This window comes from Narcine bancroftii, chromosome 2, assembly GCF_036971445.1.
Source record: "Narcine bancroftii isolate sNarBan1 chromosome 2, sNarBan1.hap1, whole genome shotgun sequence".
NCBI classification, from domain to species: domain Eukaryota; kingdom Metazoa; phylum Chordata; class Chondrichthyes; order Torpediniformes; family Narcinidae; genus Narcine; species Narcine bancroftii.
In genome coordinates this window covers 240,773,061-240,799,382 of record NC_091470.1, presented here as the reverse complement: position 1 = coordinate 240,799,382, position 26,322 = coordinate 240,773,061, and the positions used below count along the sequence as shown (strand labels likewise).

Below are 26,322 nucleotides of genomic sequence, written 5' to 3'. Positions count from 1 at the left end.
GAAAACAATTCATTTTTAATGACTACTCAAGAAGGAGGATTGAATCTAATTGTACCTTGTGTTAGTTTGATTTGAAACTACGAACCAAGCACTATAAACTGAAGGTTATGAGATCCAACAGTCCAATCTCCTGAACTGCATTTGTTTTGTGTGATGCCATACCCTGTACTGTAATACCATCGCTTGCACTTTGGTTTTATTTATTACACCTGTTGTGTACTATTTGAAGTTTAACTTGCATAAAGAGCATGCAAAAAGTTTTTTGCTCTTTGGCAATAAACCATTCAATTCTATGAAGAATTAATTTCTATTTGTAAACGTGCTTTGAGAAAATGCAATGTAAAAATTGTACCCTTCGTTGTAAAGTTATCACTGTGATATATATCCTGAACCAAATTTTAATAGAGGCTATCTTGACATTACAGCTTTTTGAGTTATTGAAATTTGCCCTTGTAGAATTCACAAATTACGACCTAAAAGTTCAAGATACACTCTTGTGTAATTTGTGTGGTGCAAAGTAAATCAACACATTTCTTTCAACTCTAGTTTCTTGATGTACAAGTGGATGGCAGTTTCGCTTTATGGCAATCATGATATGGGCCGTTTTCTAGGAGTGCCACCCATTCTGCTGCCATAGCAGTAGAGCCATCTGTATTCTGGATTTCAATGAGAATGCACTGCTAAATTCATTGGTCTATCTCCATGGAGCATAGGTATTTGTTCTGCATCACTTCTTTGTTTCAATTTGAAGCTTAAAAAATATTTATTTAATATTAAATTTAATAACTTAAAAGCAAAACATTTAAATCTGTGCCTGCAGGATGCTGAACTTGCTATAGGGAAAGAAGACTCTCTGCATTTTGTATCTCTCATCATTTTATGCCAATTGGATATCCCTCCATCTCTTTTGGTTTAATAATAGTTTTTCCTTGTACCTGCAGTCCATTCTGATTGTATGAAGCGGATGACTTTTAGGGAAGGCACTTTGAAAACACTTGCGACATCACGGGTATATTGAAGACACTTGCAAGAGGTGGTGTCTTCGGACTGTATCCTCCAGGACCCCCACCTCCCCAGGCCATGCCCTCTTCACTCTGCTACCATCAGGAAAAGGGTACAGGAGCCTGAAGACGAGCATTCAATGGCACAAGAACAGTTTCTTCCCCTCTCCCATCAGATTCCTGAATGAACAATGAACCATAGACACTGCCCTACCTTGACTTTTTCTTGCACTGTTTTTATTTATTTTGTAAGATGATTTATATAAATGTTTGCACTGTGATGTTGCCGCAAAACAACAAATTTTGTGATGTGTTCATGACAATAAACTTTGATTCTGACTTGCTCGAATCACATTTTCCAAATATTTTCACTATATGGTACTCTAACACCATATAACAAGATCCTGTAGATATTTTTATTTAATAAAACTAAAATTAAAATTGTAACCTATTTAGATGCTTCCTAATCTCCATCTTCTGATGACAGTTGTTGGATACTCATCAGTATTTTGCTCAAATTATTGTTATCGAATGGCCATTCTTAATTCCTTGGCAATTGAATGAACCTTGCCTACTTTATTTGAAATTCGGCCATGCAAATCTAGTAAATGCTAGGAAATGGTCAGGAGCAGCAACATTTATAGGTTCTAATTCCTTGTTCTCACAGCCAATTGCAATGGCTGCAGAGGTACTTTCATTGAGGCCATTGGTGGACTTCTGTGTGAACAGGCTGAGTACAGTATATCTGAAGTCAAAATTAAAATTGCTAGAATCACCACAAATACCTATTAAATCTGAAGGATTTATTTTTTTAAAGGTTTTCCCTCAACAACAGCCTATTTTCACCATTTTTCGTTGGAGTATATTAATTGTGTAGTAAAATGAGGAATGAAATATATTTTATATGTCCTAATGGTTTCTTTTTAAAAAAAAAAATTAAATATTTATACACTTTTTTTCAAATTTATTGCCAAGAACTTGGATATAACTCCAATTAGTGGAGTATGTGAAAGCACTAACTTTGGATAGATTTTAAAGATAATGGGAAATATTACTGGCATTGTGTGGTATAATTTGAACAGTGGTGGGTTGGCGTTGATGTCTCACTATGGTTTTGTATTTTCTAATATTATTGAGATAAAGTTTACCCCTCTGCATAGCTTCTGGATTAATCAAATGCAGGAACAAGGGCAAAGAGAAAAATACTTTGGTTATATAAATGTGTTCTTTCAGTAAACCACATTGAATTTGTATCATTGTTTTGGAGTTGAAAATTTATAGTCTTCCTGAGGATACTTCAACATAACTAAGGACTGCAAGATGGATTGTTCAATTCCAAGATGCTCACTTTTCATAGATAGTGATGCCAAAACACAATCCAAAATTTGTTTAGTCAAAAGTTTTGTAATGTTTTAGACACATCAAACAAACTGTGCCTGGCGCATATAGTTGCGATGGTTTAGGGCAACTTGTGTCTTGTCCATTTTGTAAATATATGGAAATATGTGCAAGTTATGCTACTACTTCTGCCATTGTCAGAATGCAGGCGAGACACTTATGGAGTCCAAGTTCAGCTCCTTTATTATCTTTTGAGAAAGAGCTTGCACAGCCCTTTTGGTGTTTGTGTGAATACTTGTGTCCTAGCCTTTGTAATCTAGGGAAGGCGGGAGGAGGAAGAGGAGAGCAGGTTAACAGAAAACAGAAAAGTCAATGTTAATGCCATCTGGTTGGAGATTGTACCTATTCAGCTTGTAAAATTGCGTGCAAATAATTATTAGAAGGGATAGAGCAGGCCCAAGTAGACATTGACCTTAAAGTTAATTGAGAAACAGGAATGAGGAGTACATTTATTAAGTTACTTGTGCTGATGTATTAAATATTGACATCTTGATAATTCCATGTTTTTATTGCAGATTGTCTTTGTTTTATGATTTAATTTATTCTGATATCCACTATCATGTTTCAGTAGGAAGTTGGAGTTGGCCCTCCATTTGTATTCATTAACTCTTTAAAGAGATTACTAGGTGTGTGAGGAAACCCTATATGTAAACTTTGAACACAAACAAAACATTACGTTGCTTAACTTTTTCTGAAGAATTTGTTTTTGATATTGTTACATTAATATTGAATTTGTATTTTCCAGTCAAATCCTGGTCAAGTGAAGCTAAGCAAACCAGTAGCTTTATGGACTCAACAGGAAGTTTGTAAATGGCTAAAGAAGCACTGTCCCAATCAATATCAGATGTACAGTGAGTCTTTCAAACAGCATGATATAACAGGTACTGTAAAATTAGAACAATCTAATAGATGTCAATGTCACTTAAGTTGCCTCGGTGTTTGAAGACACTTGCTCTTTCCTTGGCGTTTTCTCTTGGTATTCCTTTCTAGTTCCATCAAGTCATCCAACAATTTTTTCTGAAAGCAGAAGTAAATCACAAAATCCTGTGGACACCGTGGTTGAAGTAAAAGAACTCACCAGGTCAAACCGTGTCCTTTATGGTAGCAAAGGTAAAGATGCATAATTCTGAAAGTCGAGATGGTTTGACATTTTTTTTTTACAACATTTGGATTGTTGAGGAGTTGCTGGTAATGCTGGTGCTCCATGTCATTTGTGTGACAGAAAGTGAGAGTGCAGACTCAGAACAGTGCAGCGTCTTTGTTGATTTATATTGGTCACCATAAAACTTGTGTACACATTCTAAGTTTGCATTTTACTATTTCATTGGAAATTTTTAGATTTAATTGTTATTCTTAATTATTATTTATAGTGAATAGTTTGCTAAAACATTTTGCCTGAAAATGTAGTTTGTTGCTTGATTCTTTTGAGATGGAAAGTCTCAGATTAAAATAATGTTGGTTCTTCTCTTCAATTAACATGTTAGTAATGGCCCTTTATTCTCCTCAAATTGCTTGCATTAAAGTCTGATGAACACTTCTCCAAAGTTTACTAGGCATTCTCTTTTGTGAGGGGAAGGATTGTAGAAGATGAATTTGACCTTTATGCATTCAATGATACAACTTTCCATTTTCTGTAGACAGGAAAGAAAATGATTGTACTTGATTTTTTTTTATTGGTTGAACACAGGTGTACATATTGGGAGCAGGAATCACCCTCTTGACCCTTTGAACCTGCAACATCATTTAATAAAATCGTAGTTTATATAATTGTTACCTCATTCCCAGCTGTCCATGGTAACCTTGAACTCTTTGCTTATCTACCTCTGCTTTCAAAATATTCAAAGACCATGTTTCCATCACCCCTTGGAGGAAGAGCATACCAAAGCCACATGATATTTGGGTTGTGGTGGGGGGGGGGGACAAATTGCCTAAATTCTGTCAATTAGGCAATTAGTCTCAAAGTAGATACCTTTGGAAGACTACACAAAAGAGTCTGGAAAAACAACCACCTGAAGAAACACACAAAGATCAGCGTGTACAGAGCCATTGTCATACCCACGCTCCTTTTCGGCACCAAATCATGGGTCCTCTACCATCACCTACGGCTCCTAGAACGCTTCCATCAGCGCTGTCTCCGCTCCATCCTCAACATTCATTGGAATTACTTCATCACCAACATCAAAGTACTCGAGCTGGCAGAGTCCGCAAGCATCGAATCCATGCTGCTGAAGACCCAACTGCGCTGGGTGGGTCACGTCTCCAGAATGGAGGACCATCGCCTTCCCAAGATCATGTTCTATGGCGAGCTCTCCACTGGCCACCGAGACAGAGGTGCACCAAAGAAGAGGTACAAGGACTGCTTAAAGAAATCTCTTGGTGCCTGCCACATTGACCACCGCCAGTGGGCTGATATCGCCTCCAACCATGCATCTTGGCGCCTCACAGTTCGGCGGGCAACAACCTCCTTTGAAGAAGATCGCAGAGCCCACCTCACTGACAAAAGATAAAGGAGGTAAAACCCAACACCCAACCCCAACCAACCAATTTTCCCTTGCAACCGCTGCAACCGTGCCTGCCTGTCCTGCATCGGACTTGTCAGTCACCAACAAGCCTGCAGCAGATGTGGACATACCCCTCCATAAAGCTTCATCTGCGAAGTCAAGCCAAAGAAAGGTGCTGATATTTAGAAAACTATTTCAAGAGGAAACAATTTGTCTGATTTTCATCCTGCATTAATTCTAAGATTTTTTTTTCAAACAAGTCCACTCTGTCATTTCTACCCTCCTGCTAATGCAAACCTAGCCTAACCCATCTTTCTTTGTAGCTGGCCCCTTCCAAATATTCATCTAGTAAATCTTCTTTTAATTATACCCAATAAATTAATATCCTTTCCTAAATAAAGGGACTAATACCATATACTCCAGATGTGCTCACCAATGCCCTGTATACATGAAGCATAACTTCCTCACTATGGTATTTAATTCCCCTGGTATTAAACAACAGCTTTCTGTTAGCGCAGATTGGGAGATCACTTTGCTGAGCACCTTCGCTGTCCACAACTGTGACAGAAACCTCCCAGTAGCCAACCATTTTATTTCTTTGTCACACTCTCATACTCGCATGTCTGTCCATGGCCTTATGTACTATCCCACCAAGACAACCTGCAAATTGGAGGAACAACACCTGATTTTCCTTTTGAACACTCTCCAGTCAAATGGCATTATCATCAACTTTACTGGTTTCTGCTAACCTGCTCTCCTCTTCCTCCTCCATCCTTCCCTTCCCCTTTCAAGTTCTCCTCTCTCCTTTCACCCAGCCATCCCTCCTCCCCTTGATCGCTGCTGTTCCCTCCTTCCCTTCTTCACCTATTACCTCCTGCCTTTGTGACCACGCTTACCCCCCCACCCCCACCCTTTACTCTTTTGCTTGAATGCCTGTCGACATTTTTCCATACCTTGATGAAGGGCTCAAGCCTGAAACGGTTATATATTTTTACCTTTGCTAAAGGACACTGTTTGACCTGCTGAGTTTCTCCAGCATTGTGTGTTTTTACTTCAATGGTGGTGTCTAGAGATTTTAATATTTTACTACTTCTGTTGGCTAATTTCTGCTTTACTTGTGTATAACTCTTTTGTTGTCCTTAGTTTTCTTTATGTTGCAGTTAACTTCATTCAGTGGCAATTGGGTATAGCCAAAATTTGGGTACCACTTATTGAAAGGAAAGAGATGAATGCTGAAAATTGGATTCCATCTCTTGTTTGGAGTACCAAAATGCTGTGTTTAGTGCTAACACCAAATTGGGACCCCTCTGGTGAAAATAAAATATGAAATGTGCAATTACTTCCGTAACACCCACACCCAGAAAGGAGCACTAAAAGTCACCTGCACAGTTCCCAATGAAGCCAATCTAAATTCACTGGAATAATCAAAAGATGTCAGCCCCCCAAAGATGTAGAAATATAGAAAATAGGTATAGGAGTAGGCCATTTGGCCCTTTGAGCCTACACTGCCATTCTTTTTGATCATGGCTGATCATCTACTCAATACCCAGTACCTGCCTTCTCCCCATACCCCTGATCCCCTTAGCCCCAAGGGCCAAATCTACCTCCCTCTTAAATATAGATAAGGAACTGGCTTCAACTACTTCCTGTGGCAAAGAATTCCACAGATTTACCACTCTCTGAAAGAAAAATATTTTTCTCATCTCAGTCCTAAACGACTTCCCTCCCCCCACTCCCCTATCCTTAAACTGAGACCCCCAGGTTCTGTTTTTCCAAAACATCGGGAACAACATTCCTGCATCGTGCTTGTCCAATCTCTTAAGGATTTGATATGGTTCTATGATCCCACCTCAATCTTCTAGTATAAGCCTGGTCAAACCAGTCTTTCTTCATGCGCAAGTCCTACCATCTCTGGTATCAATCTAGTGAACCTTCTTTGCACTCACTCTATGGCAAGGATGTATTTCCTCTGATAAGAAGACCAAAACTGTACAAAATACTCTAGGTATGGTCTCACCAAGGCCCTGTATAGCTGCAGTAGAACCTCTCTGCTTTGGTATGTTAATAGGAGCAGTAAGCACCATGGCTAGTATTTGGGAGTGAAATTACAGTGGAGAAGAGTTCCCACATGTACGGAATAGTGCATTGAAGCACCCACTAGGGAGATGCTGCAGACAGGAAGTCCAGTGCTCCAGGGGTCAAAAGACTTGCCAGGGCCATCGTGAGACAAACCTGACAGGAGATGTGTTGAGTTGTTCTTCTAGAAGTAAGAATCCCCCTCCCAATGGAGCAATATCACAATAAATGTTATCATATTGCAAACATGTAAGGGTGAACAAGAGACTAGATTTTTTAAAAGAAAAATAAAGGTACTCTCACAAACTTGTCAAGTACAAATATAGGGTAATGAAGAGATGTTCACCATCTTCTCTGTTAGCTTAAAATAATGAAGAATAGAAGGAGGTACTCAACTGTAGCATCTCTTAAAATGTAGGATCCTATTCTTTGGGAAGAGATGTTACAAGTTATTAAAATAATTGGAGCAGGGATTAATTTCTTTATTTAATACAAGTTCCTGCAGTGCAAATGGATTTCAATAGCAGTATCTAGAGGCTTGTTGCTTTTTGGTGCACTGTGGAGGTAGTTGAATGAATTTTATGCAGGCTGTTCAGAGGTATCTCTGGAAGTTTCCTTAACAACCTGTGGATAAATCCTTCTAGATTCAACTGGAAGTGGCTATGTTATGCAAGTCTTCATTGAAATCTCTACTCTTGCTAGTCTGGGATCCACTGACTGATGTTCCTCAGGTACCCACTACTGTCTTCTCTTTACCAGCTTGTGCCATTTGCAGTGATTTGTGCCAAAGTCGTTGGGATTATTGTGCACATATAATAGGATGCTACTGAGCAGAACATGAGGTTTTGCTGCTATCCTCCTACTTCACTGGAATGAGGCTGTTTGTATTGCAGTTCAGGTGATAAGATTGTAATGAATATAGGTGTCAAAGGTCATGAAAGGAGATGTCAACCCTTTACTTAATCTATCCTCTGGCCATGTGCAGGTGCGGAATATGGCATGTAGTGTGGATTTCCCCCAAGGGGTTAAAGTCATAACAGCAGAAAATGTCATTTTTCACCATCCTTCCTATGTCCCACAATTCTTAAGGTGTGAAAAATGTCTTTTTATATTATGAGATCTGGGTTATTCAAGAGTCCAAATGGGTGCATGAGTGAAGTCTGTGGCAACCTACATTTGTGATAAAACTGGCAAAATGCCTGAGATGCTGCCACCTTCTTGCTGAAGCCAAAATTAATGAAGTTGTTCCTTCATGAATACAGAGCTTATGTGACTTCTGTTAAGCTGTGTTGAGTGGCAAATTGCAAGAATTAATGAAGGCTGCCTTTCTATGATCCAGCTACCTTCAACTTCCCTGAGAGAGCAGTTCCAGTCATGAGAATGAGATTAAGGATTATCAGGTGGGGTGTTCATGCATCTGCCATTGTAGCCTTAAATCCAAGATTGCAGATAATGTTCAATCTAGTGTCTATATATTTAACCAAAAAGATGGAGGGGGTATATTATTTTCAAATTAATACTGTGTGCCTCTGTCCTGAGGTTTTTGCCCTGTCATTTGGTAGTCTTGTACCATCATACTGAAACCTTCAGTAATGAAGTGCACCAATAGCCTTGCCATTAAGATCCCCATGTGTTGGCTCAGCAGCCACATGTTGCAACAAGTATTTCCTGCTGTTTTAAGCATGCTGGACTTGGGAGAGGTTTGAGCAGTGAATTCTGAAATGGCTTTGAGATTAACCATTCTTTGCAAGTAAAACTGAGCGTGTTGTACTCTGACTTCCTTGGCCGTCTTTGCCGGACCTTTGAGCTCTAATTTGTGTCAGAAGGAGCTGAGATATGCTTTGAATACTGATCAATGTCATTAAGTGTGAATCTGATGCAGAGAAAATCTCTGACATGATAACAAGGTTCATGACTGGAAGTACAATACAACTCTGATTATCTGAAATGGTTGGGCCTATGTTGGATAAACAGCTTTTTTGGTCATTTGTAACAGTGTTTATACAGCACAAACAACAAGGGAATGCTTTTTAAGCATTAAAATAATGTTTAATTCTCACTGATAAAAATGCTGGCTGCAACGGCGGCACCGATCACAGAGACCTCCCAACCACAGCCAATCCCCAATACAAACCCACCGCTGCTGCTGAGGCTTCCCGGGCTGGTGGAACACTCACTGCAAGTTGGCAAGCTCCTGCCTCCCTGATCACCATAGCTCCTGAACTCAAAGTCTGAGTCCCGATTCTGAATCCTCCCCTGCTAAGCCTACTGTACATGTACACTGGGGAGTGTGGTGTGCATGTGCGGTAGTAGGCTGAGGGGATAGTTTGGAGTCATTGTTGGGGAGCTCCACTGTGCCAAGGAGGGAAGGGAAGACTACTGAGCCTGAGGTCCCGCTCTTGCCTGGGAGACTGACATCCCCACTCCTGCCTAGGAGTCTGCTCTTTGATGAGTGGCACAGAGCTTGAGAGGGAAAGTTGGAGAGAAAAGTAAATAGGGGAAGGTAAAGTAGAAATGGAAAAAGAGAGGAAAGGGACTTACCTGAAAGTAGGACAATCGTCATCCTAACGCGCGCGGCACACACACACACACACACACACACACACACACACACACACACACACACACGCCATTTTTTCCAATTCACAAGTGCTATACAACCACAAATTTCCACATTCCATCTCTCAATTCCTAAATCTGTTTCTGATTTCCAAGTTACATTTTCTAGATACTGCTAAGGCAATTTTTACAAACTTTATTTGATACATTTTTAATTTTAATTCAGGTGTAATACCTTTTCATATTACCTAACAGAAAGGGTATTGGATCATGCAGGAATTTGATCCTGGTTATTCGTTAAAATAAATTACACACATCAAACCAGAAAGGTTTTACTTTAGGACACTGCCAAGTAGAATACAAAAATGTACTAATCTCTTGTCCACATCTAAAACATAAATCTATCATATAGATTTATGATTATAATAAATCTAATGTATAGTTTGATCTATGTGGACTTTTGGAATTAACTGATGTAAAAACAAGTTATACAGGTACACAATCCTTTATCCGGAACCCTTGAGGACAGTGTGTTCCGAATTTCAGATTTTAACAGATTTAAATCCACCTGAATTGTGCTGCCGTATCCAACCCCCTTGCCCGCCCGACTCGCGCCGCCGGTCTCTCGCCCGCCCGACTCGCGCCGCCGGTCTCTCGCCCGCCCGACTCGCGCCGCCGGTCTCTCGCCCGCCCGACTCACGCCGCCGGTCTCTCGCCCGCCCGACTCGCGCCGCCGGTCTCTCGCCCGCCCGACTCGCGCCGCCGGTCTCTCGCCCGCCCGACTCGCGCCGCCGGTCTCTCGCTTGCCCCACTTGCCGGATTTTAGATGTCCAGATAAAGGATTGTGTACCTGTATTGTACCAACCTATTTTGCTTTGGCTTCCATTTTACGTCATATTTCTCTATTGTACTTCAGGGATGCAACATACCACATTGGTCAACCTATTCTGTATAAGCAAACTTGTTTGGAATGTTAAGATTGGGATATCATTCAAGCATATATATATATATATATATATATATATATATATATAAAACGGTCAACCAGTTTACCTATCTCGGCTGCACCATTTCATCAGATGCAAGGATCGACAATGAGATAGACAACAGACTCGCCAAGGCAAATAGCGCCTTCGGAAGACTACACAAAAGAGTCTGGAAAAACAACCAACTGAAAAACCTCACAAAGATAAGCGTATACAGAGCCGTTGTCATACCCACACTCCTGTTCGTCTCCGAATCATGGGTCCTCTACCGGCACCACCTACGGCTCCTAGAACGCTTCCACCAGCATTGTCTCCGCTCCATCCTCAACATCCATTGGAGCGCTTACACCCCAAGCGTCGAAGTACTCAAGATGGCAGAGGTCGACAGCATCGAGTCCACGCTACTGAAGATCCAGCTGCGCTGGATGGGTCACGTCTCCAAAATGGAGGACCATCGCCTTCCCAGATCGTGTTATATGGCGAGCTCTCCACTGGCCACCGTGACAGAGGTGCACCAAAGAAAAGGTACAAGGACTGCCTAAAGAAATCTCTTGGTGCCTGCCACATTGACCACCGCCAGTGGGCTGATAACGCCTCAAACCGTGCATCTTGGCGCCTCACAGTTTGGCGGGCAGCAACCTCCTTTGAAGAAGACCGCAGAGCCCACCTCACTGACAAAAGGGAAAGGAGGAAAAACCCAACACCCAACCCCAACCAACAAATTTTCCCTTGCAACCGCTGCAATCGTGTCTGCCTGTCCCGCATCGGACTTGTCAGCCACAAACGAGCCTGCAGCTGACGTGGACTTTTTACCCCCTCCATAAATCTTCGTCCGCGAAGCCAAGCCAAAGAAAAAAAAAATATTTTGAAAAACGCTACTTTCCAAAAATCTGGAAATACATTACTAAAGATCATAAACTTTGCCTTTCACTTTTAAGTTGCTGTCAGTTTATGCAACTGGGACAAAGACATGTTTTTTCCTTTTTTTGCCCCTATGCTCCAAAGTTTTAAATTTGTAATCAAACAATTCATTTGTGATTAAAGTGCACATTTTGGATTATAGCACTTTTTAATACATAGTTCCCTCAGTTCAAGGCACCATAATGTTTTGGACATTTGGCTTTACAGGTGTTTGTGATTATTTAGGTATATTTAATTGCAGGTATAAGAGAGCTAGGCTTGCTTCTAAGCTTTTGATTAACTTTGGAGCCTGCAGTTGACATTTATCAACACGAGGACCAAAGTTGTGCTAATGTAAGTCAAAGAAGACATTATGAGGCTAAAAAAACAAGAATAAAACTGTAAGAGACATTATCCAAACCTTAGGATTATCAAAATCAACAGTTTGGAACATCATTAAGAAGAAAGAGCATTACTGGTGAGCTCAGTAATCACAGTGACTGATATTCCAAGGAAGATCTCCACTGCTGATGACAGAAGAATGAAGAAAAATTCCCAAATTTGTGTCCGACAGATCAGAAACATTCTTCACAAGGCAGGTGTAGATATGTCAGACTACTGTCGGCAGAAGATTTCGTGAACAGAAATACAGAGGCTACACTACAAGATGCAAGCAATGACAAAGGTGGTATGCTTTGGATCTTGGGCATTTCCTTTACGCCTTCTCATTTTGCTCTTACCATCACTTAGACACAGGTTAATTTTGGTCTCATCCGTCCACAGTACACTTTTCTTGATTGCTGCAGGCTCTTTTAAATAGTTCTTAGCAAACTGTAACCTGGCCATCCTGTTTCAATGGCTAACTAGTGGTTTACATCTTGCAGTGTAGCCTCTTATATTTATTTTCATGTAGTCTTCTATAGACGGCAGTCATTGACATATCCACACCTACTTCCTTAAGAGTGTTTCTGATCTGTCAGACATGTGTTTGGGGTTTTTCCTTCATTATTATGAGAATTCTTCTGTCATCAAGAATGGAGGTCTTCCATGGAATACCAACCACTTTCTCAAACCAAAATATATACAAATAACCTTGAATAAAATCTGGAATGTGCACGTTTACATGTGAATTGTTAGATTACAAATTTAAAACTGTGGAGCACAGAGCCAAATAAAGGAGGAAAAAAAGTGTCTTTGTGCCAAACATTATGGAGGGCACTGTAAATGAAAAGGCATTTATGAAACTGGTTCCAGCTAATATCTCTTGTTATTTCTTGTGCAAGCTTTTGGTATCTTTAAAAGAACAGAAGGTGGGCATCTAGATGGCTTAATAAAGAGTGGTTAGATTTTTTTCCCTTGTTTTCATCTTGGGATGTGACCAACAAGGATAAGAAAATGGTGACAATTATTCACTTGGAATAACAGCGAAGCCAGTGGTGTTTATTTGGATCTATGGAAATGCAAAAGTAACACATATTTTATGCATGTGTGACTTTGTGTGAATATCTAAAATGTCCTCCAATGTAAACAAACTGAAATTACTTGAATTGATTTTCACATTGTGCAAATGCATTCCGCTGAAAATCTTATGCTTATTTACAGAATGCCTGAGATATTAATATCCTACTAAGCTAATTACCAAGTTAAAAAATAAACTCGTGCATGTGGAAAAATGAAAAGGTTCTTAAAATATTAATATTTAGCTGTGTATATATTTAAACCCATAAACTGAGTTTAAATATAGAATGCTAAACAAAGTTTTCATGTGATAAATCTTTAATGTGATTGGTGTTTAGCTAGCTTGATGATCTTACTGGACTCCAGGGATATCTCATCTGACACTCTGCAACAGCAGATAACTGAAAGGCAAAGACAACAAAGTTTTTTTTGTCAGATGTTAGAAATTGCTAAGGCTTAGTCATTGACTGCAACCTCTGAGGCAACCAAGAATAAGTAATAACTTGCCCATGTGATATAGGACAAAAGTCCTGCCTTGGTCTAGCAATATGTTTCCTTCTGGAAGAATTGACAAACAAATTGGATTTTTGACATGTTGTCATTTCTTTTTATGTCAGGTTTATTTCTGCTTGTGGTTAGAAATTAGATTAGTTATAGTTTTTTTTTCTTTTTTATTAATAACATGGATCATGTGTATCTTGTTTACTAATGGTAATTTTAATTTATTTTACCTGAACTTTATATTATATGTGTCTATGTATTTGATATTATTTTCTCAAAAAACAAGAAAAAAGTTTGAAAAAGGTTTATTTCTGTTTCAAATCCTTCCTGATCATTGTATAAATAGATATTTTCTCCAGAAGTCCCCTGTGAATTATCAACATTTTAAAAACATTCAAACTTCCACGTTGTCTTCAAAAAAAAAAATTCGCAAAGCAGTTGTAAACAGACCAACCTTAATGGAGGGCTCAGGCCCAAAACGTTCATTATATATTTTCTTCCTGTGGTCACTGCGAGACCTGCAAAGTTCCTTTAGGACTTCTGTGTTTTAACTACAATCACAGCATCTGCAGATTTTTGTGTTTCATTGCAAATTCTGAGCCTTGCATGAGCTCAGGTAACATGAACATCAAGACCATGCAGCTCAAACATGCCACTTTTTCCACTGAGTTTCATAAGCCCCTGAAATGTTGGTGATATTAAATTCAAATGCCTTTTCAATTAAATTGAAAAAAGATCATCACCATGCAATTGTGGTGGAAGTGGTTCTATTTATTGGCGCCCTCTTGTCAATTATGCTGCATCCAGCTGAAAGGTTACTTGCAAATAATCAAACTCATCTCTGTTAAACTGAAAGCCAATGGACCTTAAAGATTAAAAGCTGAAAGTGCTTGATGAATTTGCCATTCAGTAAATTCCCTTCATCATTTCTCTTCTACTAATAAATCTTGTTTCCCATTTGCACAATTATGTTTCAGTGATTCTTCAACAGGTTATTGAATAAATTTTATGATGATTTACAATGAGTTTTAAATGCATTGTTTGTATTTTGCAGAGCTTTGCTATTTGAGTTTATTGATCGTCCTATAAATAAAGTGAATAATGAGCAGCAAAAAAAAATTACCCGAGGCAAAAAAAATGAAGTCAGCACTGTCACAGATCCAGGACAGAAACTAATAAATTCAATTAATATGAACCATGACACTACCTTTAGTGGAGAGTCAGTTTATTTGTTGGGTCAAACAAGTAGGAAATGTTGCTTTTGGAATTTGCAACCAAGTTTTGTTCAGCTCCTTGCATGACTAAGTAACTTAGACTTTCTGTGTAGGGGAAGCCAAATAGATATTGCCTATTATTGGACCCTTCATTCTTTGTCTGAAATTCCAACCCCAGGCTTCATTCCATTTGTCAATGATTAATTGTTTCCAGACTTCTGCATTTGCAACTGATATTTTTTTCCCAAATTCTGAAGTACTTTTTTTTGGTTTACATTTTAAATACTTGTTGCTCTGTGACTGGCATTCAGCACAGTTATTACAAAAAAGATTTTCATTTTTTATATTTGAGTGGATTTCCCAAGCAAGTGAATTTTGATTATAAAGCTCACAATCTAAACGTGTTTCAGTTGAGAGATATGTGGTGCAAGGAAACATTTTGTGGTTACTGCGATTATTGAAGAGGCCAATGCAGGACTGCAGACTGTTCTACAGATGGCGTGGTTGAGTGGAATGAGGTGTGCTCCTTCTATTGTGTATGCATGGCCTCAAGATTCTCAAAGCCATTCCAAATGCTCCTTCTCTAATGTGAGCAGTAATGGGCCAGTGATTCACAATGGCCAAAGATGGGGTTGAATTGTTCTGAGGCTTTGACTACATCCCTGTATCTTTTCCTTTCTATCTGTGATCTCTTCCTTTCGTGAAGCTCTAAGTGTAGTGTTCTGCATTCCTTCCAGGGGAATTGTTTACAAGATATTTTTGATGATGCAACAAGCAGAGGATATTAAAAGGATGTAACATTAAAGCATTTGATTATTGTGTAAGATGAGAGCTCATGGGTTATGGATAATATGTTGGTGGATAATATGTTGGCAGGGGTGTGGGTCTGGCTAACTGACAGAAACCAATAAATCAGGGCCAAGATATTTAGTGAGTAACCGGTAGGATGTTACTGGAGTAACATATTGTTAACTTGGAATGAAGGGACAGAATGGACTCTTGCCAAATTTACTGATAGGCAAAGCTAAGTGGTTAGCAAATTGAAGATAACACAATATAATGTGGGGAAAATGTGAGGCTATAAATTTTGGAAGGATGAATGAAATACAGTACACATTCCCATATATGAAACACTTGGGACCAGATGTTGTTCAATTTTTGGGTTTTTTCAGTTATTGGAACAAAACTGAGAAAATCCAAAAACCGCATTCGCCGTTCCTCCCTATTGCTGCTGCCGATCCCAACACCTCCCCAAAGCATTCTTCCAACTCCTTGCAGCTGGGAGTCAGCGGCACGCAGTTTGTAACCAAGTACAGTGGAGGGTAAGGAAGAAATGGAAAGAGAGAGGAGTGGGAGTTGCCTGAAATGAGGACCCTTGGTTTAAGGGCTGACCCTTGCACCTAATCTTTCCCCATGTGTTGCCTGACCCGCCGACTTCCTTTAGTCGCTCTCTGTTGGCTCGAAATTCCAGCCTGCTTCTCTGAGCGAACACCCAGCCATTTAGCGTTTGTTTTCCCGACTGGTTCTGAGCTCCTGTTAACAAACTGGCACCAACAGAGCGTCAAGGCCCAACATGAGCAAATTGGGCGATTAATTTTTTTTTCAACTTGGGACATCATGACGGCGCCTTTTTTTTTTTTTAAATGTGTTTTTTTGGATCTTTTCAGTATTGAGAACTTTGGATACGGGGCAATGTACTGTTATTTTAATGGAGGAAGACTACAAATGTGATGGAAAGGAATCTGAGAGTCCTACTACAAAAAGTGCAGCAAGTAATTAGGAGGGTTAGGAGGCAATGGATCACAATGAACTTTGAGAAAAAGATTGAGATCAAGAGTTGTCACAATCATTTCAAGGCTTTGCTGGCAAAGTTTGGATGTTGTTGAAGCTTTTCAGTGTCTGAAGTGGCCCCTGAGATGTGAAAAGAGTGTCAAAGGTGGACCTATCCAACTGAGAACATGGTGAATGTATCATTGACCACAAGGCACTGAGTAATCTGAAGCCTACTTCAGATGTAATACCGTCCTTGATATGAATTCCCTGGATTTGTAGTGTGTGACTTGACTATTAATCATATTTTGAAGTGCCGCTGCTGTTCAGCCTCTGACCAGATGCCACTTTGTTTCCCTTGCTTAACTTTTGGTGAGTCCCATCTTCACCTAAATCACACATGTAAAGCTCAGGCCCGTGGCCTGTGATATAATTATATTTGGCCCGCAAGATCATATCAAATATGTATTAGAGTTGGCCCGCTGGCCGCCGCAGCATGCACAGCTGATACTACAAATCCCAGAATGCTTTGCAAATGCATTGGCATCAGCCCGCTAATCGCCCCCACCTCCTCTGTTTACTTTCATTAGCGACCTGTCGCCTAACTCACATGTAATAAACCCCTTACGAAAAATGGCCAAACGAAAGACAGAAAACAGGACCTTTCAAGACAGGTGGGAGGCAAATTCTGACCCCAGAGTTTGATTAACTTGCCTCTAAGAAGAGATGCCAAGTATCTGGTTTAGACCCAGATGCATCAGAGTGTAGCAAGCTAAGCTTGGATTAATATTTTCTTTGGTTAACTTTGGACTCTTCATAGTTGAAAGATTGGATTTTCATTGAAGCAAGTTGTTTTTTTTTGACTTGTTGGCTTGTGAAAAAAAATACATTTAAAAGGAGCTTAAAGGCTATAGAGAAATATTATTGATTGAATATTTTATTTCTCATTTGTTAATGCTTCTTCTTGAAAGAGTTTAACCAAAACTATTATTAAACATTTATTTTAATAAGAAAAAGTTTAACATTACATATGTTGAAAGAAGAGAAAACATGCAGATGTTGTTGAAAATTTCAATAAATATTTAGTTTGGCCCATGACTTAGTCCAAGTTTTTAATTTTGGCCCTCTGTGAATTTGAGTTTGACACCCCTGACCTATATTATGTGGGAGAAAACTTCACACATTATTCAATGTGTCTTTGCAAAGAGCAAAAAATGTCCAAATGGGACATTAAGATTGATTTAAGGTGACGATGGAATCATTCAACCATCCTGTTGGACTGCGGGCGATAGGTGCTTGTAGGATGAAGCCGAGCAGCTGAGATAAGGCTGTCCATAACGAAGATGTAAATTGAGGTCCTCTGTCAGAAGTGATGTGCGCCAGTTGGCTAAAGCAAGCCACCCAGAGATTAAGGTCTACTTGTGCACAAGAGTCTATAGAAGCATCCACCATGGGGACTGCCTCAGGCCATCTCTTAAATCTATCTATCCCCGTGAAGAGATAAAGGTAGCCTTGTGAAACTGGAAATGGTCCCTCAATGTCCACGTTGACATGGTCAAAGCGGCAAGTTACTGGTGGGAAGGGTTGTAGCAGTGCTTTCGTATGCTGATAGAGTTTGACTTTAGTGCCAAACAAATCTGTCTGAAATTAAATGAATGGTTGATCTTGTGGATTGATGAGAAAGACCATGGACAGAATCAAAATGCAACGTCTCCACATAGCTGGAACCATTGGCTGTGGATGCCCTGTTGACACGTTGCAAAAGAACAACATGCTGTCGGCATCTCTTTGCACATCCTTCCATTGTGGGTTGGTAATCGAGGTACGATATGACTCCATCTCATCTTCTTGCGCTTGGGCAGCAGCGAGAGCTGCGTAGTCAATACCGTGGTTCATAGCTCATACCTCAAGCACAATTGAGTGGGAAAGTGCATCAGCCACTACATTGTCTTTTCCAAAAAATGTTCATTATTCTGGTAGAGAATTCCAAAATGAAGGAGAATTCCCGCTTTTGTCAACCTGACCAGGGCTCCGACACCTTCGAAATCATGAAGAACAACGGTTTATGGTCTGTGAACATGGTGAAGTGTCTGCCTTCCAAAAAGTAACAAAACTGACGGATGGACAAATAAATGGATAGGAGCTCTTTATCAAAGGTACTGTATTTTTTCTCGGCCTCACGGAGGTGCCGGCTAAAGAATGCCAATGGCTTCCATTGTCCATCGACATACTGCTACAGAGCGCCCCCTATTGCCACATCAGACACATCTGTGGGGAGGGCGGTGGGTGCGGTTGGGGCTGGATAACTGAGCGTGGTTGCTTGAGCTAATAGTTCCTTTGACTTTATGAAAGTGTTTCAACTTTCATCTATCCACTGAATAGATGTGGCATTACCATACAGCAGAGTGAACAGAGGCTTCATAACTTGAGCTGCTGCTGGAAGGAATCGACGCTAAAAATTAACCGTGCCCAAGAACTCTTGACTGTGGTTGGTCTGGAATGTTCAGTAATGGTATTGATCTTGGAAGGCAGCAGAACCACACCCTTGTTGGTGATTGTATGCCCCAGGATTTCTATGGACATTTGTCCGAAAACACATTTATCTGGATTGACGGTCAGTCCAAATTCTCACAGACGTCTAAAGAGTGTACGTAGATGTTCCATGTGCTCTTCTTTAGTTTTGCTGGTGACAATATATCGTCTAGATAAATGAGATGGCCATGCCACGCCCTGCCGCGTCCATAAGTTGTTATCCCAAAAGGCATACGTAAAAATTTGGACAATCTGAAAGGGGTAATTATTGCCATTTTTGGAATGTCGTCTGTTTCCACTGGCACCTGGTGATATCCGTGCACCAAGTCCACTTTTGAAAAGATTTTCGCCCCATGCAGATTCACTGAAAAATTTTGAATATTGGGAATAGGGTAGTGATCCAGTATAGTGGCGTCTTTGAATCGTCCATAATCTCCACAAGGTCTCCACGCTCCGGTGTGTTTTTGGACTAAATGTAATGGAGTCGTCCATGGGCTGCGAATTATCCCCAGCTCTTCCATTTTGTGTAATTCTTGTTTAGCCAAATGCAGTTTTTCTGGAAGCAAGAGACATGCCTTAGCATGAATGGGAGGACCCTTGGTAGAAATATGGTGAGTTACTCCATGTTTCATGGTGGGGGTCAAAAACTGCAGAGTTGTAATTTCGGGAAATTCTTGTACAAGTGTGGAGAACTTATCCACAGTCTTACACGGGGCTTGAAGGCCTAACACAACATATGCGATTCTGTCAGGCAAATAGTTTGAAACGTGGTACTATCCGCCAACTGACACCCTTTTAAATACACCATGAATGAATGAGCTCGAAGGAAATCTGCCCTGAGTAGTGGTCGTGACACTGCCACTATAATAAAAGACCATGTGTAAATGTTCCCTCGAAATGAACATTCATTTTTTTGGGACCATGCGTGGGTATGTTGGAACTATTGACTGCTGTGAGTTGAAGGTTAGGGGTAGGATAACCTGTATCGAAATCGGTTGGTGGAAAAACACTACTTTTTGATCCTGTGTCCACGAAAAATTTACGTTTGGATAGCTGATCCCAAACATATCGAAGGCCAACTGTCGCAGTCATTAACAACGATTGGCCAGGGCGTTTCCTGAAAACGCACAGGGTGGCAAACACCTACGCGCATTGACTTCCCAATGTCGGTGGTTAAAAACACCAGATGGAAGTGTCGACAGGCTTTCTATTTGACTTGAGACGTTGCCTCATTATAGGAGCTGGTGTGTTGAGACCTTTGGCTTGCGAAATAGCATTAACAATAGAGTTGCTGGGTGCGGACAGCTGTGATGCAGTGACATTGTCCAAAGACGTTTTAGTGTGGGTTTTTTTTGCCAGCCACAGAATGTCTGCTTCTGCAGCTACTGCCCTGGGATTTTTGAAAGAACTCTGTGATAATAAGAGTCCAATGTCTTCTGGCATCCTCTCCAGGAAGAACTGTTCGAATAACATATCTGGCCATTGGCCAGATGCCAGGCACAGCATGTCGTCCATTAGTTCAGATGGGGCACAGTCACCCAACTCCTCCAAGTGTAACAGTCTGGCAGCTCTCTCTCTCTCTCTCTCTCTGGGATATGCCTTAAATTTGCAGCAGGAGTGTTTTTAGAGTGTCATACTTGTGCTCTCCAGGCTCTGGTGGATCGTGCAGGATGTCACAGACTCGTTTGGCAGTGACTTGGTCCAAGGCAGTGGTGAGGTGATAATAGTGAGTCGCATCCACCTCATTCTTCCTGAGGTGAAATTGTGCCTCAGCTTGTCGAAACCACAGCTCTTGTTCTACCATCCAGAAAGGCAGTAGCTTAACAGCAACAGCTGCAGTATCCAAAAGCTAATTTTGGACCCGTCAGGGTTATCAATTTGTAGCCACTGAAAACGCAGTGGTGGCTGATGAATGCAAAATAACAACATACACAGTTGCAAATAAATCAGAACTCCTTTACTCAAGTCACACGTGTATTCTTTTAAAATACTGAACCATGTGCGTCTCGTTATGACGTCCCGTGCCGGTTCACTAGTCTTCTGAGAGTTGTAATCTATCTATAGTGCCACTACATGATGCTCGATTTACATGCCAAACAAACCATCTATGCAAAACAAAATCCTCTCTTACCAAACCTTCCCTTCAATGATGATCAAAAGTACAATACATATATTTATGAACATAATACGAATAGATGTCTGTTGGTTCAAAGACTGTGCATGTCTTAGGCCACTTAAAAATTTAATTTGGGTAAGATGATCTTGTTTAAGGTGTGCCCCTGATTACTAACAAATAAGATTTCAAAATTTGAATATGTACTTCAGAATCCTTTTGCACTTCCAATAGATAGCTCAACATGGTGAATATAATCAGCATGACAGGGTGTGTATTTAATCGTTGCATTTGGATTCGATTGGTTTCTATTACTGTAAACTTTAACCATTCCACTTGTGATTTATTTATCACTATACAAGTTAAATTGTGTATTCTCAGGTCGAGCACTTCTGCGATTAACAGACAAGAAGCTGGAAAGAATGGGTATTGTCCAGGAAACTCAGCGACAGCACGTGCTGCAGCAGGTCCTGCATCTGAGAGTTCGAGAAGAAGTTCGAAATTTGCAGCTGCTGACTCAAGGTACAGAATACAGGCTTGGATAGAGGTATATGGCTTTCAAAATATCCATAAAATGAATAGATATTAATCCTTGTCAATAGTTCTCACTTAGCTACACTTTTATTTTTAAAAATAAATTTGTCAAAACAAGTTTTCGCATGATCCTGTAATGGCATTATCTAAATGTTGTTATCTTTCAGGTTATCTGTAAATACATTTTATATGAACCAGTGTTACACACACTTCTATATTTTAGAATATTTCAGAATTGCCAGTGAAAAAGGACAAACATTTGTTTCATTATTATTAATTCTGAAGGGCTTTTATTCAGTACTGGCATCCTCCCTTTCTTTCTCCAACTCTTTCTGCTAATTTCAATCTCCACCCTGGAAATCTGTGTTCCTCCAACTGGAGCCTCCCTTCACTCCAGTAGTCCATAGGCAGTTGTGGCTCCAGTCATCCAGGTGCGGCACAATTGTCTTGCATTGAAAAGATGTCCCTTCATGGGATGCCTGCCCTGCAAATTGTGTAAACTACAATGACAGAATCCTTCGTGTTTAACTGTATTGTAGTTTGCCATTTTGTGCCCTTCCCTGTCCTCATTCCTTGACCTTGCACCTCCCTTTGTCTTCTTTGTTGTTCCATTGGCATCTTTACCTTCGTCTGTTATTGTTATTTATTACATTGATGTTAAATGCCTTGGAACATGTTCTGAAAGAATCAATGTTGATTTAAGAGATTGTATTTGAATAACATTTACAAAATACCCATCTTTTTCTGATTGAAAATCTGCCTCTCTATTTGTGAAAAATTGTATTTGTCACGAGTCGTATTATTGTTATAAGTAATGGCAGATAACAAGCTCCTGTATTTGCTTTATTAAAGATTTTAAAATCCTATTCATCTTAATGGGTAGAAATTATAAATTTGAGTAAAACACTGCTAGTATGAAGTTTCTTTTATCCACCATGTTATAAATGATGTTTATTGAGAAAGAGTTAAATATGATATGAAGGATTGTAATATTAATCTTAATACAGACACAAGATAATATTTTGACAAACAATCTGTAGATGCTTTGTCTTCACCAATTTTACAATGATTAAAATGTTCATTACTTTAACTTGCAAGAAAATTAATCATACTTTAAGTTCTGTTAAGGAATCGATGCATATTGAATTTTAAAGTAGAACAGTAAAATATGGTTGTAAAATAACAAAACATTTTAAATATTCAAGTGAGATAGATCAATTTTTATTTATTGTTTCGATTCCATTTTCTCAGTTGTTCTTGCCAAGTGGTTGCTTTAACATTTTGTAGGTTGTGTTTTCATGGTTAGAAATATAATGGTATTCCCTGGTGCTGTTGACTGATGAATTTGTGCAAATGATTTGTCAACAGGAAAAGTTCTTTTAAAATTCTTGAAGCTTTTGATCAAACTTCAAATGTGGTTCTCCATAAAATATTGATTGTACATACACTAGGTTCAATGAGATTTTTTATAATTAATTGGAGGAACAATTATTGTATTGTATTCTGTCTAAGTGCCCTCTAAACAGATGGCATTAGCGTCAACTTCTCCAGTTTCTGTTAGTGCCCCTGTCCTCATCTAACTCTACCTCTCCTTTACTTGAGCTCTGTCTCTTCCACTTCCCTTTCCCCCTGTTTCCTTTCCTCCAGCTCGGCTTCCACAGATCACTCCCTGATCCATTCTCACCTTTCCATTCCTGTCATCTTATCCATGTCCCATTATCACCTTTTCTCTGTTGGTCTGTGCTTCTTCCCCTGCTCTTTTTTTCTGTCTCCTTGGCCTTCTAATGTCTGCCTGCATTATACTCAGGCCTTGAAAGTCTCAGCCCTGCAACATCGTTTATGTATCAATGCGGTGAAACCTGCTGAGTTCCTCCAGCATTTCTGTGTTATTCACTAAATTGAAAAGTGCATCCAAGTTTTGATTTTTCTTAATGACTTCCCCCCCCCCCCCCACCCCCAAGTCTGATCTATCTTTTGAGTTTTGTGCAGTCAGTCTTTCAAAATCCTACCGTTATAAGGAATGTTGCAAAGGATGGAAGGAAGCTAGGCACAAAAGAGATTTTGCTTTTCTTCCTAATTTAATTTCACTTTCTTTCCTGCTGAAAGAATAGTCTGTTACTCCAATAAGGTTTTGAAAGGCTGGTGTTGAAGCATATCAGTTCCTCACTGAGTGGTGACATGGATCTGTTTCAATTCAGCTATCGTAGCAACAGGTCTATGGCAGATGCCATCTCACTGGCTGTACACAAAGCCCTGGAAAACCTGGACAGTAGAGATGTATACTCCAGTTCGTAATTCAACACTACCATCCATCAAAATTGATCAGTAAACTCCAAGACCTGGGATTCAACACCCCACTGTGTAATTGGATCATGAATTTCCTCACCTCCAGAACACAATCATTGAGGATTGGTAAGAACATCTCCTTCACAATTTCCATAGTATTGGCCCCCAGCTCTACTCGCTATACACTTATGACTGTGTGGCTCGATATGACAACAACACCATCAACAAATTTGCTAACAATACCACGGTTGTGGGTTCTATAAAAAAGGGGTGATGAGTCAGCATACAGTAGAGAGATTGAAAACTTGGCTGAATGGTGCACCAACAATCTTGCTCTCAATGTCATCAAAACCAAGAGGCTGATTGTTGACTTCAGGAAGGGGAAGCCAAGTTACATGATCATTGAGGGAACCAGAGGTGGAGAGGGTGAGCAAATTTAAGTTCTTTGGAGTCACTATCGTGGAGGATCTTTCCTGGACCAAACACACTAATGGCATCATAAAGAAATCATGTCAGGAGTTTGTAGAGATTTGCTATGACATCTGAAACCCTGGCAAATTTCTACAGCTATGTGGTGGAAAGTGTGCTGACTGGCTGCATCATCATCTGGTGTGGGAACATCAATACACCTGAGCGTAAAGCCCTCGAAAAGATAGTGGACACAGCCCAGAACATCATAGGCAAAACTCTCACAACCATCGAGAACATCTACAGGGAATGCTGCCGTCGGAGGGCAGTAACAAACAAAAATGATCTACTCCACTCAGCAACCGCTCTGTTCTCACTGTTAGCATCGGGAAAGGGGCATAGGTGCCAGAAGATTCCCACCACCAGGTTCAGGAACAGCTGCTACCCCTCCACCATCAGACTCCTCAACAGCTCGCTCTCACTGTACATAGATTTATTGTATTATGTTCAATAATCTGAAATCTAAGATGGTTGGTATCTTTGCTCAAATACTTTGCTTGAGATCTTCGAATTTCTTGGTTACCAAATTTCTTGGTTTTCCAACGTTATCTGCTTTATTACTTTGTATGAAAATTGTTGCCAACTTCACCTGTGGCAATCTTTACACTGCCTGTTGCAACAGCATAAATGGAAATTTGTCCAGTGCCACTTCTGGTTTTTGTAGTTTTTTCATGAACTTGTATTTCCTTTTAAACATCCTATGTAGAAAATAAAGTCATTTCAGTCAATTTTCAGGTTGAAAGTTAAATCTTCATAAGAGTGAACTTTCTCTTTTGAGTAATTTAACACTGATAAATACTAACCTGTAGCAATACGCTTGGAGGGAGTGGGCAGAACCAGCGTTAACAGCTCCTGTCTTCTGACAGCTAGACACAACAGCCTCCTATCTACTGGCAACTAGCCACTACAGCACCCGTAGGTCTACTGAGAAGTCCTTTTTATAAATGTAAGAAATCAATTTACCTATCTGGGTGTAACAATGACTAAAAAGCATAAAAACGTATTCAGAGAAAAATTTCTCACCTTAATCAAACATGTGAAAGGGGTGCTATCAAATTAGTCGCTCCTTTCTTTATCATTGGTTGGTCAAATCAACTCTACTAAAATGAATATATTGCCTAAAGTTTGATACCTTTTTCAGGCTTTCCTTCTTTTTATTCCTGTCTTTTTTTGATTCCCTGGACTCAATCTTATAAATGGAAGAATAAACATCCTTGCCTAAAATAAAGTCCATTGACAAAAACTTAAAAAGAAACTTTAGGTTTTATTATTGGGCAGTCAATATACGAAATCTTGTGTTCTGGTTATATTATATGAACCGTGAAGATTGTCCAATATGGGTCTCCATGGAATCTAATTCTGTTACAAAATTTTCTCTCACTTCTCTTCTTGGATCCTTACTTCCTATATCTTTAAATAAATTAACTAATAACCCAGTGGTTAAACATATTTTGAGGACCTGGATACAATTTAGAAAACATTTTGGTTTATTGAGATTTTCTCTTTCTAGTCCTATTTTTTCTAATTATTTCTTTAAACCTTCCATGATTGATGGTGTCATTTTTAAAGTATGGTATAGATTAGGAATTAAATGTTTTAAAGATTTATTTGTTGAGGGGAGTCTCGCTTCCTTTGAACAATTTTCACTTAAATATGGACTACCAAATACTCATCTTTTTCATTTTCTACAGATTAGAGATTTTTTTTACAATCTCAATTACAAACATTTCCAAAGAGGACTGATAAGAATTTAATTAATGTAATTTTTAATTTACAACCTTTCTATAATGGTTCAATATCTTACATTTATCATATGTTGGGAATAAGAGAGGCTCCCTGGGAATAGGACCTGCAGCTTTTAATTTCTGAAGAGACGTGGAATGTAATTTTCAAATTCGGCTCCGAATCATGGGTCCTCTACCGGCATCACCTACGGCTCCTAGAAAGCTTCCACCAGCGTTGTCTCCGCTCCATCCTCAACATTCATTGGAGCGCTTTCATTCCTAACGTCGAAATACTCGAGAT

General features: G+C 39.7%; 1 protein-coding gene across 4 annotated transcripts in view; it reads left to right on the top strand.

Annotated features, from left to right (window-relative positions):
- Nucleotides 1–26,322, top strand: part of samd12 (sterile alpha motif domain containing 12) — a 99,646-nt gene that overhangs the window by 33,999 nt on the left and 39,325 nt on the right. For 3 of the 4 annotated variants that reach the window (XM_069920574.1, XM_069920575.1, XM_069920573.1), the window contains exons 3-4: nucleotides 3,145–3,280; nucleotides 21,391–21,531. In XM_069920574.1, coding sequence (XP_069776675.1) covers nucleotides 3,145–3,280; nucleotides 21,391–21,531 — 277 coding nt within the window. Of the gene's footprint in view, nucleotides 1–3,144; nucleotides 3,281–21,390; nucleotides 21,557–26,322 lie in introns of all 4 variants that reach the window. The other variant, XM_069920576.1, reaches the window with a different exon arrangement.